This window comes from Lycium barbarum, chromosome 10, assembly GCF_019175385.1.
Source record: "Lycium barbarum isolate Lr01 chromosome 10, ASM1917538v2, whole genome shotgun sequence".
Classification (NCBI taxonomy): Eukaryota; Viridiplantae; Streptophyta; class Magnoliopsida; order Solanales; family Solanaceae; genus Lycium; species Lycium barbarum.
This window is the reverse complement of record NC_083346.1, coordinates 704,543-725,712: the sequence shown is the minus strand read 5'-3', so window position 1 is coordinate 725,712 and position 21,170 is coordinate 704,543. Positions and strand designations below refer to the sequence as shown.

General features: G+C 36.2%; 3 protein-coding genes across 22 annotated transcripts; all 3 read left to right on the top strand.

Annotated features, from left to right (window-relative positions):
* Window positions 1-699: 699 nt before the first annotated feature.
* Window positions 700-10,456, top strand: LOC132613694 (pentatricopeptide repeat-containing protein At3g51320-like). Of its 19 annotated transcripts, none has more exons than XM_060327860.1 (6): window positions 700-2,389; window positions 2,967-3,043; window positions 8,852-8,946; window positions 9,162-9,246; window positions 9,625-9,687; window positions 9,836-10,456. In XM_060327860.1, exons 1-2 carry the CDS (start codon window positions 898-900, stop codon window positions 3,029-3,031), a joined length of 1,557 nt encoding a protein of 518 aa, XP_060183843.1. In that variant the 5' UTR covers window positions 700-897; the 3' UTR covers window positions 3,032-3,043; window positions 8,852-8,946; window positions 9,162-9,246; window positions 9,625-9,687; window positions 9,836-10,456. The 19 variants fall into 19 exon arrangements, with proteins under 19 accessions (XP_060183843.1, XP_060183846.1, XP_060183837.1 ...); XM_060327863.1 differs by having other exon boundaries at window positions 9,820-10,456; XM_060327854.1 differs by having other exon boundaries at window positions 9,162-9,259.
* A 3,374-nt stretch (window positions 10,457-13,830) lies between these two features.
* Window positions 13,831-15,354, top strand: LOC132614290 (uncharacterized). Of its 2 annotated transcripts, none has more exons than XM_060328703.1 (2): window positions 13,831-14,119; window positions 14,358-15,354. In XM_060328703.1, exon 2 carries the CDS (start codon window positions 14,404-14,406, stop codon window positions 15,160-15,162), a length of 759 nt encoding a protein of 252 aa, XP_060184686.1. In that variant the 5' UTR covers window positions 13,831-14,119; window positions 14,358-14,403; the 3' UTR covers window positions 15,163-15,354. The 2 variants fall into 2 exon arrangements, with proteins under 2 accessions (XP_060184686.1, XP_060184685.1); XM_060328702.1 differs by having other exon boundaries at window positions 13,832-13,988.
* Window positions 15,355-16,497: 1,143 nt separating this feature from the next.
* LOC132615198 (rho GDP-dissociation inhibitor 1-like) lies at window positions 16,498-20,847 on the top strand. Its single transcript, XM_060329763.1, has 6 exons — window positions 16,498-16,579; window positions 16,837-16,948; window positions 17,470-17,686; window positions 18,291-18,348; window positions 20,341-20,559; window positions 20,648-20,847. The coding sequence occupies exons 1-6, from the start codon at window positions 16,498-16,500 to the stop codon at window positions 20,797-20,799; spliced, it is 840 nt and encodes a 279-aa protein (XP_060185746.1). The 3' UTR covers window positions 20,800-20,847.
* Window positions 20,848-21,170: the final 323 nt, after the last annotated feature.

Here is a 21,170-nt window from a genome sequence, read left to right as displayed (position 1 = left end):
TCTCACACCTCCGCACTGGGGCATCCGTCCATAGCCTTATGAAAGCGGATGGAGTAGTGGTGGTAAAATGTATTCTTTGCACAAAATCATTGAAAGAATAATATTTTAATAATAGTAAGACTTTGTTATGAATCTTAATTATAAAGATATATTCACACTCATTAAATGGTTATTAAAAAAAATACGCATCTAAAATTAAAATCTAAATAATTAAGTACAGATTTAAGAACTAAAATCTGAATGATTTTAATGCAGAGAAAATTAAAAAAAGCACTATTATTTGGACGCTTCTAAAACCCATAGCTATAGTTTAACTAATTATGACTCGCAGCTACTAATTTCTTACCGTAGGGTGTATTTCGTTATATTCAATTTGGTTGTATTCCATTCGGTTACATTCAATCATAGCTACTTTTTACACTGTATTCAAACAACAAATATTCAACAAAAAAAAAGGCAAAAATTCCCTTCGAAATACAAAAATACAGGCGAAAATATAAAAAATACACTATATTTACACTCAAGAATGGAGAATACAGTCAAATGGGCCCAGATCAAATCCGACAAGATTTGAGAAATACAAGTATAAAATCCGGTGAATATTGCAAGCCCAGAATGAGGCTTTTAGTTACATTGGATCCATGAATCTGGGCCGTCAAAATTTAGCAAGCCCAAAACTAAAATATATCTCTTCAGAAAAATGCCCTGCCCTTGTTGTTCGTTTCGTTTTTGGTTCCTCCACCCTCCATTGATAAAGATTTCAACTTCACTTTTTGGAGTTTTGGGTATTTATTTAAATCTTCCAAGTATTAAATTTATCCAAAAACCATAGTAAACAGTCATGTAATGGCAGAAAAATCAAAGCTTTCTTCAAATCTGAAACAAATATATATATGAATGGCATCAAGAATCTTGAGATTTCTTGATTCTTGTCAAAATTTAGCTCATTTATATCAAATCCAATCACATTTGATAATAACAGGTCTTTTACAAGTACAAAACCCTTCATTTTCTTCAAGATTCTTGAAGTTATGTACTCAGCATTGTGATATTGAATATACTGCATTGGTATGTAGATGTATTCATTTCCCTGATACATTTACAGTTAATACTGTTATTAAAGCTTATGCTTGTAGTTCTAAGCCAGATAATGCTCTTGTTTTTTATTTCCAAAGCCTTAAAAATGGCTTCTTTCCTAATAGTTTTACTTTTCCACCACTTATGAGTGCTTGTGCTAAAATGGGTCGGGTCGGTTCGGGTCAGAAATGTCATGGACAAGTTGTGAAAAATGGGGTTGATGGAATTTTGCATGTGCAGAATTCTTTAGTGCATTTTTATAGTTGTTGTGGGGTTATTGGTCTAGCTAGGAAGGTGTTTGATGAAATGCCTCAGAGAGATGTTGTGTCTTGGAATAGCATTGTGAATGGATATGTAAAAATGGGTGAATTAGTTGTTGCGCGGGAGTTGTTTGATGCGATGCCGTATAGGAATTTAGTTGGGTGGAATGTCATGATGAATGGGTATTTGAATTCGAATAATCCCGGGAAGTGCTTAAAGTTGTTTCGAGAAATGGCACAGAGGGGATTGAATGGGAATGATGCAACGATAGTCATTGCGCTTACTGCTTGTGCTCGGTCAGCTCGAATGAAAGAAGGAAAATCTGTTCACGGGTGTGTTATTAAGGCATCTAAAGATTTGAATTTGATTACTAGTACGACTTTAATCCATATGTATAGTAGATGCGGAAGAGCAGAAATTGCTCGTTTAGTTTTTGATCGGGTATCGGTCAAGAACATTGTCTGCTGGAATGCAATGATTTTGGGGTATTGCATTCATGGAAACCCGAAAGATGGGCTTAATATGTATTCAGACTTGCTGAGTAGTAAATCAGAAGGTCCAGATGAAATCACATTTGTTGGTGTCTTATGCGCTTGTGCCCGTGAAGGACTGTTAGCAGAAGCAAGAACACACTTTAGTGACATGAGTGATGTGTTTGGTATAAAGCCCAGTTTTGCACATTATTGGTGCATGGCTAATATTTTGGCAAATGTTGGCCTAATGCAAGAAGCAATAGAAACACTGAAGAACATACCAGTGGAGAGCAATTTGCCACTGGAATCCTCATTGTGGTCTGAATTACTTGGCTCAGCCCGCTTTAGAGGGGATGTAGTTTTAGGAGAACAAATTGCGCATAAGTTGATTGATCAAGATCCCAAGAATTTTTGGCATTATTTATTGCTGGTCAACATTTATGCTGCAGCTGGTCAATGGGATGAAGTAACTCAGACAAAGGAGAGGATGAAGAAGAGAGGAATAGAAAGAACACCAGGTTGCAGTTTAAAAGACGTGAAGGAAATTGTTCACAACATGTCAGCGACATTAATTGCAGGTATCTTTTTGTTAGCTGGTGTCTTCTATTTACCTGTGGAATAGCCATTGCTTTTAAGAAAAAACCTAATTAGATGCATGACCCTATATATTCTCATATGATGTATGTTCGTAAAGTTTGTGTCCTACTTTCTGTGAATATATCGGCTGGGAACTAAAAATGATACTGAAAAAATAATTATATACTTTACGGGAAGATCATCATTGATAAACTTACTGTTTGGGTTACTTACTTCTTTATTTTGGTAAACTGAGTTTTATTCTTCATTTAAGTCGTTATCGTTTATTTAGGTGCAATATGTAGATATTAGTGGTTAATGGGTGTGTCTTTATTGCACAGGTATTCAAAACCTTGTTCTTTTTTTTTGATTAAGCACCGGGTGTCTGGGTCTCTTTGAGCCCCGACTAATCCCGGGGGTGCACAGGCCCTCGGCAAGGAGTTTCCCGCAAGTGCACCACGGGTAATTCAGGGTTTTACCCCAGTCCGATGGCCCTCAGAAATTGTTTGCACCCAGTGGGTTTCGAACTTGAGACCTTGAAAGGGAGCAAACCCCAAGGCTCAAGCCAATTACCACCAGGTATTCAAAACCTTGTTCTTTGTGGTACATATTCCAAAGTCGCCAGTGTTTCTAACTTTCTATGAATAGGCTCATATGTAAGTGGCTTCATATATGATGTGAAATTTCCATGCTATTAAGTTGTTATAGCTGTGAGTGCTAAAAGATTGATTTGAATTTATCTTTTACTCAATTGATTAGAGACGCCTTCTTCTCTATGCTCAATAAAATAGAAGAAATTGGTTGAAGGACAAGTAAGTGAAGAGCAACTTACTAGCAGTTTGAGTTGCTGTACTCAAGTAAGAGCAAATAGACTGTTTTGTGGTTAATTTAACGGAAAAGGGTCAGATTTACCCTTGCACTCTTCGTTTTTTATGCCGCTTCCGTCTCGACATGGGACGGCTGCGGGAGCGGGTGTAACAACCAGAATTCTCAACACAAATATATATAATCACTTATAGCCAAATTACAACGGCAACACTCAAACTACTGAATTATAATAGAAAATACTGAAATAACAAGTAACTAAGGATAGATATAAGAATGGGGATGAGAAGTTAGATTCTAAGAAAGGGGATGAGAGGAATAGACAGTTTCTTCATAATACGCATAACCGTATATCTCCCGCCATGCCCTATTTATCAACCTGGATCCCAAACATAGCCACTTAATTCAGTGTTGGGCTGCTCTACTAATACTAGCCCAGGCCCATTCATAACAATACCTCCGGCCCGAATAAGAACCTTGTCCTCAAGGTTCGAGAAGTAGAGCCTTACATCAGTAGCATCATTGTGTAAAGTTGGCAGCAGAACATATTCAAAGAACCGTCTCACATGCTTTGAATCCGTGATAGACCTTGCAGGACTCTGGTGTCCAAAGCATCCTTCAACAATAGACCAAAATGCAATGCCATAAAAGTGGTCTCATAGTTTGCTTCTGATAGAACCATAAGATCTATACTTGCTTCTTTAAAGAATTCTAAATCCATCATCTTGTGGATTCTGTCCGAGGTGAACATTCCCGGCAAAAATATTAGCATATCGGGAAATACTGAAAAGAAATCCTCAGTCCCATCCCACCACATATCAGAATTAAAGAGTTTTGACGAAAAAAGCATTTGCTGGAAATTGACAAACTTATTATATGGGCCCTTTTCCACTGCAACTTTTCCAACTGAAAAAGTATGTCCATTGGCTTCACCTAATCTTGATGCGATGATCCAGAGAGTAAGTTCTTTAGGAAACTTCTCGCTTGCCTTGTTAAATACCTTCTTATCATTCATAAACACGTATACCTGCCCAAGAACAAAATATTGTTCTTCACACAATGGATAATATTTCCCTGCCTTTTGAATCACAAGTCGATCATCTTGAACAAAGGCCAACTCAACTACAGCTTGCAAAAGCCCCAGGTAATCTAGAATATGCTCCATAGCTTTCCTAAACTCATAACCTTTGTTTGATTGATCGTCCCTTAGCTTTGCTAGAACACAAGTTGTTGTGTTACCAAACCGGAGTAACCAATCCTTGTTCACTCAGGTAGCTCTGAATTTCCAGTAAGTTATCGCCAATGTCCTTCATTGAGGACCTTTGTAGAGAGTTCCATTGTTGTCCTAAAAGCATCAGCAATTAGGTGCATATTGTGAGCACTAAAATCATGTTCTAAAGCCTGAGTAACGATATAAGACACTTCAATGTGTGAAACTGCCAATCCACGATATTCAAAATACGCAGAGGCAGCACTGAAGAGGGCTCGCCAAACTGTCTTGACGTTTGCCACTAAAACCTCATATGTAACATCAATAAATCCAGCTAAAACCAGTGTGTTTTCTGACATGTGCAAGCGAAAATAAGAAAGCCTTGAAACTGCAACTTCAGAATCATCACTAGCACTATTAAATACTTTCAGTAATATATCACTAAACTCCCAACCAATAAATTCATTTTCGTCAATGGTTTCACTGGTCTTGCAGAAGAGCAAATAAGAGAGTTAGGATGGAAAAAACAAAGTCCTAGGCTATCCATAAATTTAGGTCCCAATGCACAGACATCAAGTAAGATATGCCATTCATTTTCATGTGCCAAACTCACACACTGAAAAGAGAAAACAAACAGTCCCATGCTTGTTTCTTTCTTATTGTGGTTATTCCCTTCCTACTGATTATAAAAGAGATTAAAGATACGAGAAATAGTCACTGCTAATGCAAAATCAGATAGCAAAATGGAAGAATGCATACACCATTGCTGTCCGGGATCCTACACTTAGTCATTGAGTTAGAAGTCACATACTCTGGATGACCTTTTAGAGTTGAGGTCGTGGAATTTATCCGTGGAGCCGGGATAATGGGGTGTCCAAGACGACACAACTCAGTTTCACGCTCAGTTATAGTTTGATTGAAAAGACACTGGAGACCTGGAATCTGAGACTTGATAACAGACTCTAAATGTTTTGACAAAACTTTCCCAAGATGTTCTGAGTCTATCACGTGAGCAAGTTGCTGTAACTTGTAAGACTGGGCAAAAAGCCTCTGGAATCAACTTCCTTTCGGCATTTTTAGCTTCCTTGAATAGGCCGGTAGTGGTGGCAATCTCTGAGCCTGCAACTTGCACTTTCACATCACTTTGGGTCTCAGATTTCCCATCCTCAGGAGCAGATTTCATCAGTCTTAATGGCATCAACTTAGTTTCACATAGACAGGAACTAACGTCGAATACTTGGTCTTCGGCAATCGCTGAAATTTCCTGATCGTCGGTAACAACGGATGATTCCTCTACCAACTCCACTACCTCGACTGAATTTTCGTGTCCTACTTTATGGGTTTCCATGTCGTCAAGAATGTCAATGGCATTATTATCTCCATTAGAACCGTTGGCCGAAGAAGATACATGGATAGATTGCTCTGGTAACTTATCAAACAGCATGCTCTTTGCTGAAGTGCCATCTATTAGACCTTTGTTCTTCTCAGAAATTTCCGCAAGCCCAACCATAATTTTAGTGAGTGCATCCTTACGAATAATTGCAGTTCTTTGAGAAGATGTATCGGACATTTGGTGGGCAGAACCGTAACCCCAAGCAGAGACAAGAACGGTTATGAAATCGCAGAAGCAATTTCTCTGTGAAATGCTTCCTATCATAAAATCAGCGGCGGATTCGGCAAAAAAATACAGTGTATATATAGGGTAGATTTTCTGTGTTTATGTTCATATATTAACTTTTGAACACCCTAAACAAATGCAAAAGGTTAGCTCAAGTGGGTCAGGGTGTTCAAAATTGTCTCTAGTGTTCTAGGTTTGATTCCGATTGACAATATTATTTTTAATATTTAGCTTTTGTTGTTTTTTCGAACCCCCTGAGTGAAAATCCTGAATCCACCACTGCATAAAATTGGTCATTTCGATAGAGCCACCGGAACCACGCTAAAGCATCGCCATCCAAGTAAAATGATGCGAGAGACAACTTACAGGCATCAGCGATGGAGTAGAACTAGAACTGAAAGTACCTTTCATTGTGTAAGATCCATGCTTCTGGGTTACAACCACTGAAACGGGGTAGTTCTATTGCAACGACTTTGGGAGAGATCACCGGAATGTCAATAGATGATAGGCAAGAGTTAGTCATGGAATTCGAATCGATGAAAGCACCAATGTAACAACCAGAATTCTCGACACAGATATATATATAATCACTTATAGCCAAATTACAACGGCAACACTCAAACTACTGAATTATAATAGAAAATACTGATATAACAATTAGCTAAGGATAGAGATAAGAATGGGGATGAGTAGTTAGATTCTGAGAAAGGGGATGAGAGGAACAACCAGTTTCATCATAATACGCATAACTGTATTTCTCCTGCCATGCCCTATTTATCAACCTGGATCCCAAACATAGCCACTTAATTCGATGTTGGGCTGCTCTACTAATATTGGCCCAAGCCCATTCATAACAACGAGATACGTCTCGGATACGGTCAACCAACTTCAGATGCTTTGACCGGAATCCATGGACAAATTTGGGGGGAAATTGAGATTTTGATTTCTCAAAATGAAAGATAAAACAGATTTAAGACATAAGAAGTGGCATACCTTCAACATTATAGTCCTTTTGTCTTATATTCGTTGCTTCATGTTTCAGGCCAAACAGAGAGAAACCAAGAATTCAAGGGATCTTTTTCTTTATAACTCTATTTTTATTATCTTGAATTTTCTTAGCCGAATCCCTGCACCGGTATCCATATCCACGCCCGAATCTTAAAATTTATATTTTGCCGAGTCCGCCACTCGGATCTGTACCCATATCGGATACCCGCACCCGAGTCTGAGCAACTTAGGCTATACTTTTTCAATGTATTTGCCCTTGCCATCCAACTTTAGGTCATATTTGCCCCTGTACTCTAAAAAAGGGCCATATTTATCCCTACTCTGATAAATCCTCATGTCCCAGCTTAATTTTCCTATGTGGCGCCTACGTGGCTTTTTTTAAAAATCAAATCTACTCACATTGTGAAGCTATAATGATGTTAAAAATGGGTACCCATCTCAAAGTTCCAGATGAATTGCAAAAGCAGAACACAACAATAAAAATCAACTAATCTCACATGTAAAATCATCCAAACTATCACTCAAGTTGATCCATGAAGATGAAAACAAAGAGCTTTGTGCTCAACAGCTCAAGTGCTGCAGTGATTTTAAGCTGTTAACCATTTGTTTACTTTTAAAGATAAAGTTTGCTTGAGATTTAGGAGTATCATATTCTTTGCTCAGATGCTGCTGTATCTTTTTAGCTGCTAACTATTTGTGTACTCTTAAAGATGAAGTTTGCTTGGGAATTTAGAAGTGTCAATTCTTTTACTTAAAAGATGATAATTTATGTTTTTCTTATGATTCTTTAAAAAAGAATATAAAGCGTACCATGTGTTAAAACAATTTAGCTACATGCTTTTGCGCTAAATTTATGTAAAGCTTTCCACTTGTGCACCGGAAAATGCTAAGTTCAGCCTTTAACAAAAGGAGTTAAAGTTTTATCTCCATTGTGGATCATAAGTTCGTGCTCAAGGCTGACCTTGATGATTGCCTATAATCACAATCTGCCCGAAGTGGTCTCTGATTTCCTACATTTAAAAAAAAAAAAAACTGTCTCTGACATTGTTCTTACAAGCAGTCTATTGGCTGTCAATAAATGGAACACTGGGTCTTTTAAATAAACAGAACTGAGATTAGTTCATCATTATTGTGTTGTGTTCTGCTTTTGCAATTCATCTGCTTTCCGGTACCTACTTTGAATGTAAGATTAGCTTAGACCTTAAACAAATACCCACTTAATCGTTTATTGTTAAGTTACTCATTTAACGGAGTAGGATAAATATGACATTTTTTTAGAGTACAAGGGCAAATATGTTGAAAAAGTATAGCGAAGGGCAAATATAGCTTACTTGTGAGAGTACAAGGGCAAATCTGACCCTTTTCCGTTAATATAACTAGTAACACCTACTCTTATTTCAATTTTGAGTTTGAGTAGACTTGGGACAAGGACTTCCATATTACATATAGTCTGATATCATCATAGTTACCTTTCTCTCTGTCATTTTTTAAACTGGAGGTAATCAACAGAGCTAGGTATAAGCAGGCCTTTAACCATTTTAGCTTCAGAAATTTGACAAGCTAGCAAATGTTGTGTTGAATGGTACATCGAAGAACAAGTTATATAGTTCAGCCTTGCCTCCTTTTTTAATCACACTAATCCTGTAAAAGATTAATGCTCGACTATTTCTCTAAGTTAATTTACCCCACAATCAATCTTGGAAATTCTGTGCTAAACTTTAAATGGGTACTCCCTATCTTAGAATTCAAATTCTATGAGCATAACTAGATATCTTACTGCTATCTTCTTTGTTTGATATCCAGCTTCTTTTTGATACTTTGGGCGCTAATGAAGAACTTCGAAATGCGTGAGATGCAGCAGCTTCAATGGAAGCTTTTGAGAAAAGCTAAACATCATGGTAAAGACTAGATAAGTACCTGCATGCATATGTGTCAAAGTATTTGTACTTATCCGTATCCCCGAATGTTAAAATTTCGATCATGAAGGATCCGACCTCTAGATCCGCACCCGAGTTCGGTCAACTTAGATAAATTGTATACCTTTGAAACGATCAAAATTAAATTGTATACCTTTGAGATCTCAGGATCCTGCTTATTATTCTTTTCGTCTCAGGGAGGCTGACTTTCTTACACACTTAATGTATAGTGCTGTGTCCTTGTCCGAGAATGACTCAAAGTACATATATGCGGCGCTCATGGTATGCTTTACTGGTATACCCCAACTCCCTTTTTCATCTGTTGATGATGTTTTTCTGTTATTACAATTTTAAACTGCGCCAGACATATGGAGCTCAAGGTACTTCACTGGAAAACCCCAACTCCCTTTTTTATCTGTTGATAAATTTTTCCTGTTATAACAATATTCAGTTACAAAATGCTTTAATAAAACAATACTAAACTACAAAAATGCTTATATTCAACTAAAAGTTGTGATTTATGATCTCAAATTTTGACTTTTGTTTGAATTGTTAATGGATGTGCAATTCCTAATCTTGAACGTCCTCGTTACCGTATTTTACTTAGATAAAGATTTTTGATTCACAAATGATGCATGTGTGTTTTGTTATGACATGCAGATATGGAAGACGGAAATGATCGACCTCTGCACCCGCCTAAGGAACAAGAGTTGGTGTGTTTGGGTATAATACTAAATTGAGCATTATACACACATATATTTTTCCTCCCGCTGAATTGGGGAGTAGTTGGGCTTTTAAGTAGCTTTGTCTGAACGAGAGTCTAGATTTTTTCAATGAATCCTCACTCTGGTGCAGTTTTGCTTCCAAGCAGATTTCAGGTGGATATTTGAGCGGATCTTACTCGGGCCAGGATCCCTTGCGCTAGGTAATCTTATTGGTGTATGACGTGCTGCTCGACACTGAAACAGTAGTTGATGGGAGAAAGATAAAAAAGGGTCAAACAACATCGGGAGAAAGATAAAAAAGGGTCAAACAACATCTTGAGGACTTCTGATTTCAAAATGGATTTTGGAATAAGGAATGACTTGAAGATGGAAAAAATGAGGAGTCACATCCAACTTTGGCTCACTACAAGAAACATTAATACTTTACCGGAGGTAGTGGTATAAACTGATTGTGAATATGATATGAAGAAAGGGCAGAACCATTAAACTTAATACTTTACTGTTGATGCTGGAAGAACAAAACTTGCACCTAAACCAAGGACAGCGATATGGCTATTCTTGGTCCAGAGATGATAGCTGATGTTACTGGTGGATGGAAGCTTTTATAGTGGCAGTCACCTAGCTCTCTTTTTGACAGATGATAAATTATGTAACTAGTCATAATTTCTTCTATTAAGTCAGAAACGGGTCATTCATTTGTAGTCTTATACTGGGGTGCGTATAAATACATATCCCAATGTTTACATTGGTTTCAGTTTATGTGGTCACTGACATCTATATAAGTAATTCATGTACAAAATCTGTCATTGCATGGTGTGCTTACTCTTTATAAAAAAAATAATTAAACAGAGTTAAAACATGTGGTTTATAGATATCAATTCTTTATGGTGTAGCTTAAAAAACTCAAATGCAAGTAACAGCTAAATACAACTACCAGCTATATTCTCAATGTGTGAAAATTATGCTTAGCTTTTTATAGTGTAACTGTAACAGAACTAGTTTTCCTTCTAAATGTTAGGTTTTCCCTTAATGGTAACCTCCAGAGTGGATGTAGGACGGTTCAGTACTTCTCCAAGGACTAAAGTTCAGTTAAGCTACCACATTCAACTAATAGGAGAGGTCGAGCTCTGCATCATAAGACAACAGAAAAATAAAGGATAGAAACAGTGAGTGATGCATGGAAGTATCTTTAAGTATTTTACCAGCTAGGAACTGCTCTGTAAATCAAAGGTGTGTCAGATCTCCAGCAAAAAGGGTAAGAATGCATAAACTTTCCAGATTTGACAAGCCTTCCTTTATCCTGAACCAAACAAAAGTATCTTAAGCAGGGATGTTAACCATAACTAACTAAACGACCATAAATGTATAAAAATACAAACAAACAACAATTATTCCTCACTCAGATTAAGAACAAGCTACCTACAAAGTTTATGGTAAACCATATTTACTTTGATGGGTGTTTTCAGCCAATTAAATATTGTCAAAATCTCACCCCCCTGTTCGTAAGGTGTGTACATTCTAGTGTGACAAAAAAAAATGTTCTGGAGTCTCTTGCCTTCACTGCTTGAGTGATATCATTATCTGCATCCTTAATATATTTATCTCTGAAGTCGGTAATTCTATCAGTAAAGCGGCCGTTATCATCAACCGCCGCTTGCAGTAACAAAATATGCTACTTAGTTTGCAAAGGAAGAGCAAGAAATATGCTGCAATCCACAATGTACTTCTGTCGGCAAAAGAACCATGAAAATCTAGTTACTAAGTGGTTATGGAAAGGGGTAAGAGAGACCACCAAAAGGTCGAAGTAAAGAAGCACAATGAGCTCCTAATATTATCACAAGCCCCTGGGACGTTATTCCAGTACATTCTCCCAGGAAGAAAGGGTGATGCCAAGTCAGATATTGCATAGGAAAGTAAAAGTGATAAACTCATGCAGGTCCTGACACTTGTAGCCTGTAGGAGCGTACTAAACGGCCAAAAGCTAATAATAAAGCATATAAGTTCCAGAGCATATATACAGACAATGAAACGTGTTTTCTTTTACAGGCAGATAGGATTGATTGCAAAAATACTTTGAATTTCCATAAGTTTTCGAACCTTATTGATTATGCAGTTTTCAATACAAACACGATAATCGTCCTCACCAAAGGCAGGAGCACAATGAACAATACCAGTACCACTGTCAGAAGTCACATAATCATCCGCGACAACTCTGAATGCTGAGTCAGAAAATTCCTTGAAGTAATCAAATAGTGGAACATACCTGCATTGAGTATCCACATGTCAAGCTCTCTTGATAGGATATCTATATGTTAACCCTGAAAGTCAGTACTGGCGCTAAAAGTTAAGTTCACCACTGACCAAATTAATAGTGTTTCATGCGAAAGAAAAAAAAGGAAAAACCTTAACTGTAGTAAGGGATTTATCTCCATCCAACAAAATGGCCACATGTAATAGAAAACAGGACAATGTTGGTGCCCAAAATACAAGAGTACACACTGGGTCAAGATAAGAGGTCCAGGTAAAAGAGAATGTCCAGTATTTTCACCCCTATATGGTTCAAATCACATAAAGACCAGCACTTAGGTCCAAGAAGGCTAAAGAGAATCTTCGGATGCACTAGGATACACGCAACGCCTATAAGCCCTTCCACTACTGCTATCTTTTCTTCTTTCTTGCCTCTACCTTTCTAGCTTGGATTAAGTGAAATCTGCCATGCCCCAAAAACAATTATACTTAGCAGACCAACTAACCACCAATCAATCAATCACCATCCGACCCATCCAACAGCCATAATAGAGGGGGGTTTGTTGGGGGTCCCATGTGGAGGGGGTAAGCATATCATTGCCAAGCATGTCATTTTGCATCTTCTAAGAAACAGGTTACCACTACAATACTCACCAGCTTCCAAGCTTCCCCATTTTTTAGACTATTTCTTATATAATTTATATACATACATATATAGAGTTTCCGCCGAAGCTTGAGTGTGGCGTGGCTTCTTCACCCAATGATCAGTGATGCCTAGATAAAATGGGAAAAGTACGTATATATATACATATTAAGTTGAAATATTTACGAAACACGATGATAATTTTCTATTTACAAAACATAACATTACAAACGCTATGCAGAACATACTTTTTTTAATTTTTTTTTAATACTTTTTAAACTATTTTTTAAAATAAAAAAATCGCTAAAAAATTTATGTATGAAAGTAGTATGAAATGTGTATATCTCGCTCAAGGTTTAAAAAATTCACTCAAAATTTAGTGTATGAAAATGGTATGAAATTGTATGAAATGTGTATATCTCGTTCAATGCTTAAATAGTCCGCTCAAAATTTTGTGTATGAGCACGGTATGAAATTTGTATCTCACTCGAGGCTTAGAATTTCGCTGACATTTTCGTGCATAAAGTTCATGTTAGATTTCTATAAAATAATACAACTACAACAACATTATATACAACTTTGATACAATATTCAAAACTTAAAATAATCGCTCAAATTTTTGTGTATGAATGTATATATCTAGCTTAAGGCTTAAAGATTTCGCTCACAATTTTGTGTATGAAAACCATATTAAAAATTTCGCTCACGCATACACATTTCATACAACTTTCATACACAATAATTTTATTTTTTTAAAATATTTTTTTAAAAAATTATTTTCTGAAGAAAATAAAAAGATGAAAAATATATGAAAATCCATCATGTTTCGTAAAATATCATTATGTTTTGTAAATAAGAAAAACTGTTTATATATTTTGTAATAAAAAGTCTTAAGTAGATACCTATTTCATTTTTCCCTTTTACATTACTATATATTAGAAAAGCTTTGGTTTCGATCAGGGGTAAAAAGAAGAAGTAATTTTACCCTATTCTCATTAAATAAAATAGGCCATATAATCATCACTTTTTCTACCTCCTCTAAAACTTTATCCCCTTTCTTCGCCCGATGGCTTTTTATTTTTTCTTGCTTTCAAGAGCATCGCGTTTTCTTGCTGGTGTTCTAGCTGCAGGCAGGTATACATTGTTAATCTTTTGTAAACCCGAATTGGCTGTACCTCTCCTATTTTTATATAAATATATAGATTATAGTTTTTTGTTTAAAAAAAAAAAGGAAAAGAAAAAGAAATAATAACTAGTTTAAAAAATTGTCTCAAAACATTTTTCCTTTAGAAACTTGTTCCCCGATGTCACTCAAAAGTTCATCCGAGACACAAAGCATAGTCTCCTGATCATATTATCACCACTGGAAAATACGGGTTTGTAACTTAGATTTCCCTTTGTGCAAATCAGTAAGTTGTTTCATCCTTTTCTTCTTCTTTTGTTACGACTAACTGGAGCAAAAAAGAATTTTTGAAGTTGTATGGTTTTCCTTCACCAATTTGCTGAATCCACAAGTTTTCAATTTAAAATATCCTCTCGGGTAAGGTCCCCAGATCCCACATTATTTTTATTATTGTTTTTAGGGTAAATCATTATTATGATAGAATTCCTTATTAAGTGGGAAAAAAGGTTTTAGATTTACTAGTACTTTTGTTTTGTTTTCCTTTTAGTAATATATATTTTGGGTCTTTCTTAATTAACCGATCCTAATTTGGGTTGGTCTTGTATTTGTAAATCCTAATTTGAGTTGGTGTTGGATTTGCTTCTCATCTCATCAGCTATAAATACAAGAAGAAGACTAAGACTAGAGGGGAAAACTATTCCATGGAGGCTGCTAATTTTGAAGAGCACGGTGTCCATTGCAGGGGAAAACTAATAAGCTGCGAAATTCGACAAGTACCACAGCAATTGGGAACATGTGAACATGCTGATGATAATAATAATACTGGGAGGAGGTGTAATTACCCCACTTTATTCATTCAATTTCTCCTAACTACTCACATGGACGTTTGGTATTTAACACCTCAGCACCCTAGTGAACTCCTATATATGGATGAATCTCATGACACTGACACCAAATCGTTTCATCTCAAACTATCCCATTCTGAATACTTGTCCTACACCCCTTTCTACCGCATCATTAAACGAAATCTCAACAACTGGGGCGGTGCGACTTTTAGTACTTCTGTTAACATCGATAGTGTGATACGTGGGGTACGTGACTCTGCTCTGACCAAGCGTGGTACCCAAAACTTGGAGATGTCCGTTGGTTTAACTTTTAAAATCGAATGTATTCTGGATGGGAGGCGACAAGAATTGTCGTCGCGCTTGAATGTGGGGATGGTACCTGCTAGTAAGACATCAATAATGCAGTTGCCGGAGAGAATGGAGATTGATGAAGATCAATGTTTGAATGATGACTGTCCCATCTGTTATGCACAACTTGGGAAGGAGGGGGAAAGGATCGTGTGCATGCCTTGCTCACATATGTTTCATGGAGATTGCATTACAACCTGGTTAGACAGGAGCCATTATTGCCCTATTTGCCGCTATGACATGCCAACAACAACAACAAAAGTATAATCCCACAAGTGGGGTTATACCCTTGGCTCAAGAAAATCATTTTCCAGAAGCTGCTATGACATACCAACTGCTGAATTAGACTCCTAGCTTCATGTTTCCTTCTTTCTTTATTTATTTATCTATCTATTTTTATAATAGTTGATGTAATTGAGGAAGGTGGATTGAATATAGCACTTTTGGACAAGTTTAGAACTCCAAGATCACTCATTGATATTTATTTTGATTGTCTCTGACTTTTTGAAAATCTCATTAGTATTCTATGGTGGAAATCTCATTATCATCCATTGCTTCTATCGGAAAAAATGCAAAGTTCAAGTCATTCGACGAGTTTTTGTAAATACAATGCTGCCAAAAAAGAAGATATAATCCTTGGCAATGCGATCGATGATAAATATAGTGGTAATTATGTTTCACTAATCTAGAATATAATGGAAAACTTTTTATTCTCCACTTATCTTCCATCCCTTTATTCCAACTCGTCAAATTCACCTAACTAACAGATCATGCATTGTGTTGGCATGAGATGAATTTAGATTGAGTAACGTAGTCAATGCGGATCCATATAGCCGAACTCAACTTGTTCTGGACTTGGGCATAACTGTTGTTATTGTTGTTATGATTGTATTTCAAGATTATATATTGTTGGCTTTTAGGTCCCCTCCTATTTGAGATTTTAGCAAAGCTTCGAGCTGTAGAGAGAACTTGTATATGTAGTCTATTTGTATTGCAATTTTCTTGATTAACTTGCCAAGGAATGAAATTTCTATTCTTAGTTTTTACTTCAGGCTTCATCTGTATTCTATTTTTCGTTTCTTTCTTCCTGAAATTTATTATTCTTAGGTTTACTAATAGTTTGCATGTTGAAGCTAGTGTGACTTCATGAATATGTATGCTGTGTTGAAACTGACATCACGTTGGTGACGAACTCTCTCTTTCCTCTTTGATGATGAGAAGTTTCGATGATACAATATCAGCTTAATAGGTTCTCGGTGGAAGTGTTTTGAAATTTTAGAGATTTCTGTTTCAATAAAAGTTTCCTTATGCTATTACAACCTCTGTCCCAATTTATGTGATACACTCTCCTTTTTAGTCAGTCTAAAAAAAATAAATTGATACATTTCTATATTTAGAAATAATTTATCCTAAAACTTCTCCTTTTACCCTTAATGAAATGATTTACAGCTACACAAATATCTATGACTTGTTTTAGACCACAAGTATCAAAAGTCTTCCTTTCTTTTTAAAACTTGGTGCCTAGTGAAACTATATCACATAAATTGGGACGGAGGGAGTATGATTTTCCTTTGTAATTCGAATAGCTTTATGAGAGCTTATATGTGGATTGCTCCAATGTTATTTGGTGGAACCATACCTCTTACTCATGGTTTTCAAGTGCTTATGTATCCTATTGCATTTGGTACAGTTGATATTTTGAGGAATTACTCAGGAATGACACTAAAGCTTTTGAACTTTCTAAATCTCACATTTAGCCCATTTTATACCTGAAGATATGCGTTTGATATTTTGAGGAATTACTCAGGAATGACACTAAAGCTTTTGAACTGTCTAAATCTCACATTTAGCCCATTTTATACCTGAAGATATGCGTATTCAATTGTCTTCTCCTAGTTGTCACTCATCTTTTCATTTAGATTCTTTTGTAATGAAATGCAGATTGTGGAGGTGCTAAGTATGCAAGGGAGCAAGGCATCCCTGTTATTTTGTTTCCTAAAGCAAAGAATTCATCCGAGAGTTTATCGGAGGAGGATCTCGTGGGTGCTTTGAGGTTTGTCTTTTCTATCCATGTCTCTTCTATTGACTGGACTACTTGAGTGGTGAAGTAGTTTTTGCAAAATATAGTCTTCCCTAAAAGGTGCAATCTGTTCCTCTTCTTCTGTGTCTCTCCTCCTGGGATGACTAGCAGAAGAAAAATGGTACTTCCTATGTCGCAATTTATGTGACTCTTTCCTTTTTAGTCAGTCCCAAAAAGAATGACATCTTTCCATAATTAGTAACAAGTTAACTTAAAACTTCCCATTTTACCTCATTTTTTATAGCCACACAAATACCTGTAGCTTATTCTAGACCACTAAATTCAAAAGTTATCCTTTCATTCTTAAACTATGTGCCCAGTCAAATACCTTCACATATATTGGGACGGAAGGAGTATCTGAATAGAAGGAAATTTACCTTGTACTACTACTTTTTTGCTGAGCGTTGACATTTGAGATATCATGAGTACAAAAGATGTGTAGTTTAAGTTATGATCTTTGTCCTCAATCTGGTAATGCTTTTGATGTTCTTAAGCTGCACGTATGTCAAAAATTCTTGTCTTCCTCAGTTGCATTACCAGATTTATTTTTGTCACCTTCTTTTTGGTGGACCTGGTGAGAATAAGGTTAATAGACAAATGAGTGAAAGCTCAATATATACAACTCATCAAGACAAGGATGATGATGACGCTAATAACAAGATTGAGTTAGGTCCTCTATGTACCCTAAAAGAACAATTTGAAAAGGATAAGGTGTGTGCTTGTGCTTCCTTTTAACATGTCTCGAGTTCGAGTTAATTTAGTCGGGCACCAATGCGCGAGATAATGGTTGGAAATCAAGAAAGAAAATATTTTATGGTTTCTCTCCTTTTTGTTCTTTTGAAAAGATGAAAAAAATGCATATTTCTTCATTGTTAATGTTTTCTTTGTATGTGCTGTTTGTTTTGATTCATCCGTTTTTATTCGTTTTTAGCGTTTATTTTGTTGTTGTTGTTTGTTTTGATTTGATTTAATGTTGCTGGTTATAGAGTCACCTTTGTTAGAGGGTGCTTTACCTCAATGTGGAACTTTCGTGGTGTGAATCTGGATTTAGTCGGAACGCAATATAGGTACCGAACACTAGATGAGAAACCAAAAAAAAAATAAAAAATCATGATTCTTTTCCTTTTTTTTTTCTTGAAAAGATAAAAAGGGTTTGCATCTTTCTTCCTTCTTCAATGTTTCTTTGAATGTGTTGTTTGTTTGGATTCTTCCCTTTTTTTTTTTTTTTTTTTCTTGAAACGTTTTATAAAAATGCTAGGAGTATCTTTTTTCCTTATAAATGTTTATTCTGACTTGATTTGATGTTTGTTTTTAGGATGATGAGAGTTTGAGAAGGCGGAAGGAGCAGGTTCTAGATATTAACGCTGTTGGAGGTAATATTAATTGTTTTTGTTTCAAGATTTGCTCCTTTAGCTTTTTTGAATTTCTGATTTTGGTTTTTGAGGAAAGGGTAAAATAGGAAGCCTTGTTCAATGCCTGATTCCACGGGTCGCACCCGTGACCTATATGTCACACGGAGATAACTTTACTGTTGCAAGATTCCTCATCTTTTAGAGGAAAGAGTATTCTGCATATACGCCCGTTTGCTTCTCGAGATTCAAACTACATCAGCTTTGACCAATATTTTAAAATGTATTTTTTCACTATATTGATATGCGGAGAATTACGAGTTATAGTATTTTTCGTATAATTTTCGAATATCTAAATTTTAGTTTTAAAATATTGAATTAATTGAATTCAATTTAGCAATGAAGATTAATCAAATTTCCACCTTTGGGAATTTTTCATCATGTTCCTATAATAAGCTCATAAAATTTGAAATCTCTTTGCTGTTCTTGCCTCCAGTAATAATCCTCTTTTCTCCCTGCAATTACTGCTTTTAGTTTGCTGAATACATGCTAAATAATTATCTGCAAATTCTATGGTAATTTTCAGACTACATTTTGAAATGTTGTGTGGACTTTTGGATATCTGTAACATCACTCTTTGTTTCTGAAGAAACCAAAGCCCAAGTTTTCTTTCTCATGATATGTGTGCAAGTTCTTACTCAGCGTTTAATTTGAAATATAGAGTTCGCCAATAAATTGGACCATTCCTATATGAAGTTTCCAAATGCATCTTAAAAAAAGAAGACAAGGAAAAAGTATCTTGGATCCTCGTTCATTGGATTGATCAGTTGGTTCTTGCTTATGGTGGGATCTTAAATAGAAATTTGCTTCAGATTGAATAAACCACCTTATAGGTTCTGTTTTGCATCATCTGAGCTTTTCAATTGGACTGATCAGTTCGTAAACAGTTTGGTAGAATCTTCTCTAAGAACACCATTTTCCTTTCATTTCAACTATTTTCTTCTTGACTAACATCAGCGGTAAAGCATAGAAAAACTACTAATAGACCACCTGATATGAACTGATTATTCGTGTGATGTTAGTACAATTCTCGAGGTCATCATACCTAAGTCTAGTTATTTGTGTCATAAGTCATTTTATTTAAGTTATGATGAGTGAACAGCTTCTTCTGTGTTGCTTTCATTTTTAAGATAAGCTAAGGTGAGGAACTCCAAAATTTTCGAAATTCTTGAGGTCATCGTACCGAAGTCTAGTTATTTGTGTCGTAAGTCATTTTATTTAAGTTATGATGTGTGACCAGCTTCTTTTGTGTTGCTTTCATTTTTAAGATATGCTAAGGTGAGGAACTCCAAAATTTTCTTTATTCGAATTCCTGAATTAGGGGTCGTTTGGCTGCTAGTTAGAGTTATGCAGGTATTAGTGATGTAATGATCAGCTATGTAGGGTTTAGTTATTCTATCTTCTACCTTGCATAAAAAAAAAAGTGATTCCCTCATAATTTCTACATGTATTAGTTATGTGTGATTGTAAGCTGATAATCAAACACCGTACTTGGTGTACTGAATTTTATACATAGGAACTAAAAGGCTACCAAACATGGTACTAGTTATGCTGTATTTTTTTTTTTTGAATGACATGGGAACTCGCAGCCGCTACCCTTTGGGTGCGCACAGGGTAAATCCAGCTCCTGTGCAATAGCTCGCAAACCACACAGGAGAGATAACTCGCACTAGGCAAGTCTCGTGCGACGAGCTCGACCCAGAAGGCAAATCCCTTGCTGTCGTAGGCGGGATGCTGGTTTTAATACATGAATAATTCACTTTCTAACCAGCAACCAAACGACCTCTTGGTGTATTCAATTTTCCGTATCACAATATGGAACTTCTAACTAGGATTTTGTGGTTGTAGAATCTTGATGACCTTTTAAATACATTTTTAAAGCATTTCTGTTTCTGCGATGAAAACCAATGATTTGATATGAATGTTGACACTTTTCGTGATTGATGTATAATGTAGAATCCCTGGATCCAGAAGTCAAGATTTTGAGCCTTATAATTAAGTCCCCCGGTAGATCTGCCATTGTTCTCCCTATCCCCAAGGATGGAAATCCCAAGAGCCCATGGTTTGTCCTGAAAGAAGGGAGCAAATACAGCCTAAAATTTACATTCCAAGTCAGCAATAACATAGCGACTTGTCTTAAATACATGAACACGGTTTGGAAAACCGGTATTAAAGGTACTATGCCGTTCCTTCACATTTCCACCTCTATATGAATATGTCATTTTGATGCTAATGTTTTCCCATTTCACGAACATTATTTCAGTGGACAGCACGAAACAGATGATAGGGGCGTTTAGTCCTCAATTGGAGCCCTTATACACACAAATGCCGGAACACACCACCCCTTCAGGCATTGTTGCTAGAGGATCTTACTCGGCAAGGACAAAGGTGATTTTTTTTCCTTTTTCTCTTTAATGGTCTTAACATATTCTTTATCTACCATTCAACAAAGTACTAACATCTTACAAATGGCAGAAACTGAATTATGACTGCTTCTAGTCTTATGCACCGCTTAGTTACGAGTGAATTTGCAATCTTATCAATGCATTGAATCTGCCGAGTCTTAGTAGGTGTTTGGCCATAGATTCCAAACATTTTCACTTTATTTGAATTTTGAAATTTATGAGTTGGAGTTGAAGATGACACTGTGTTTGGTTATACTTTTTGCAAAGGAGAGAAAAGAGCACTTTATTTGGAATTTATGAAGATGGAGTTGAAAACAGGTTTGGAGCACTTCTCCGAATTTGGAAATTTTATAACCACAACAACATTATCCAGTGGAATTT

Coding starts and splice junctions, on each gene's coding strand:
- LOC132613694 (XM_060327864.1), top strand. CDS start 898: ATGGCATCAAGAATCTTGAGATTTCTTGATTCTTGTCAAAATTTAGCT. Junction 2,390..2,966: donor GTCAGCGACATTAATTGCAG/GTATCTTTTTGT, acceptor AATTACCACCAG/GTATTCAAAACCTTGTTCTT.
- LOC132615198 (XM_060329763.1), top strand. CDS start 16,498: ATGTGGATTGCTCCAATGTTATTTGGTGGAACCATACCTCTTACTCAT. Junction 16,580..16,836: donor TATGTATCCTATTGCATTTG/GTACAGTTGATA, acceptor AATGAAATGCAG/ATTGTGGAGGTGCTAAGTAT. Junction 18,349..20,340: donor AGATATTAACGCTGTTGGAG/GTAATATTAATT, acceptor TGTATAATGTAG/AATCCCTGGATCCAGAAGTC.
- LOC132614290 (XM_060328703.1), top strand. CDS start 14,404: ATGGAGGCTGCTAATTTTGAAGAGCACGGTGTCCATTGCAGGGGAAAA.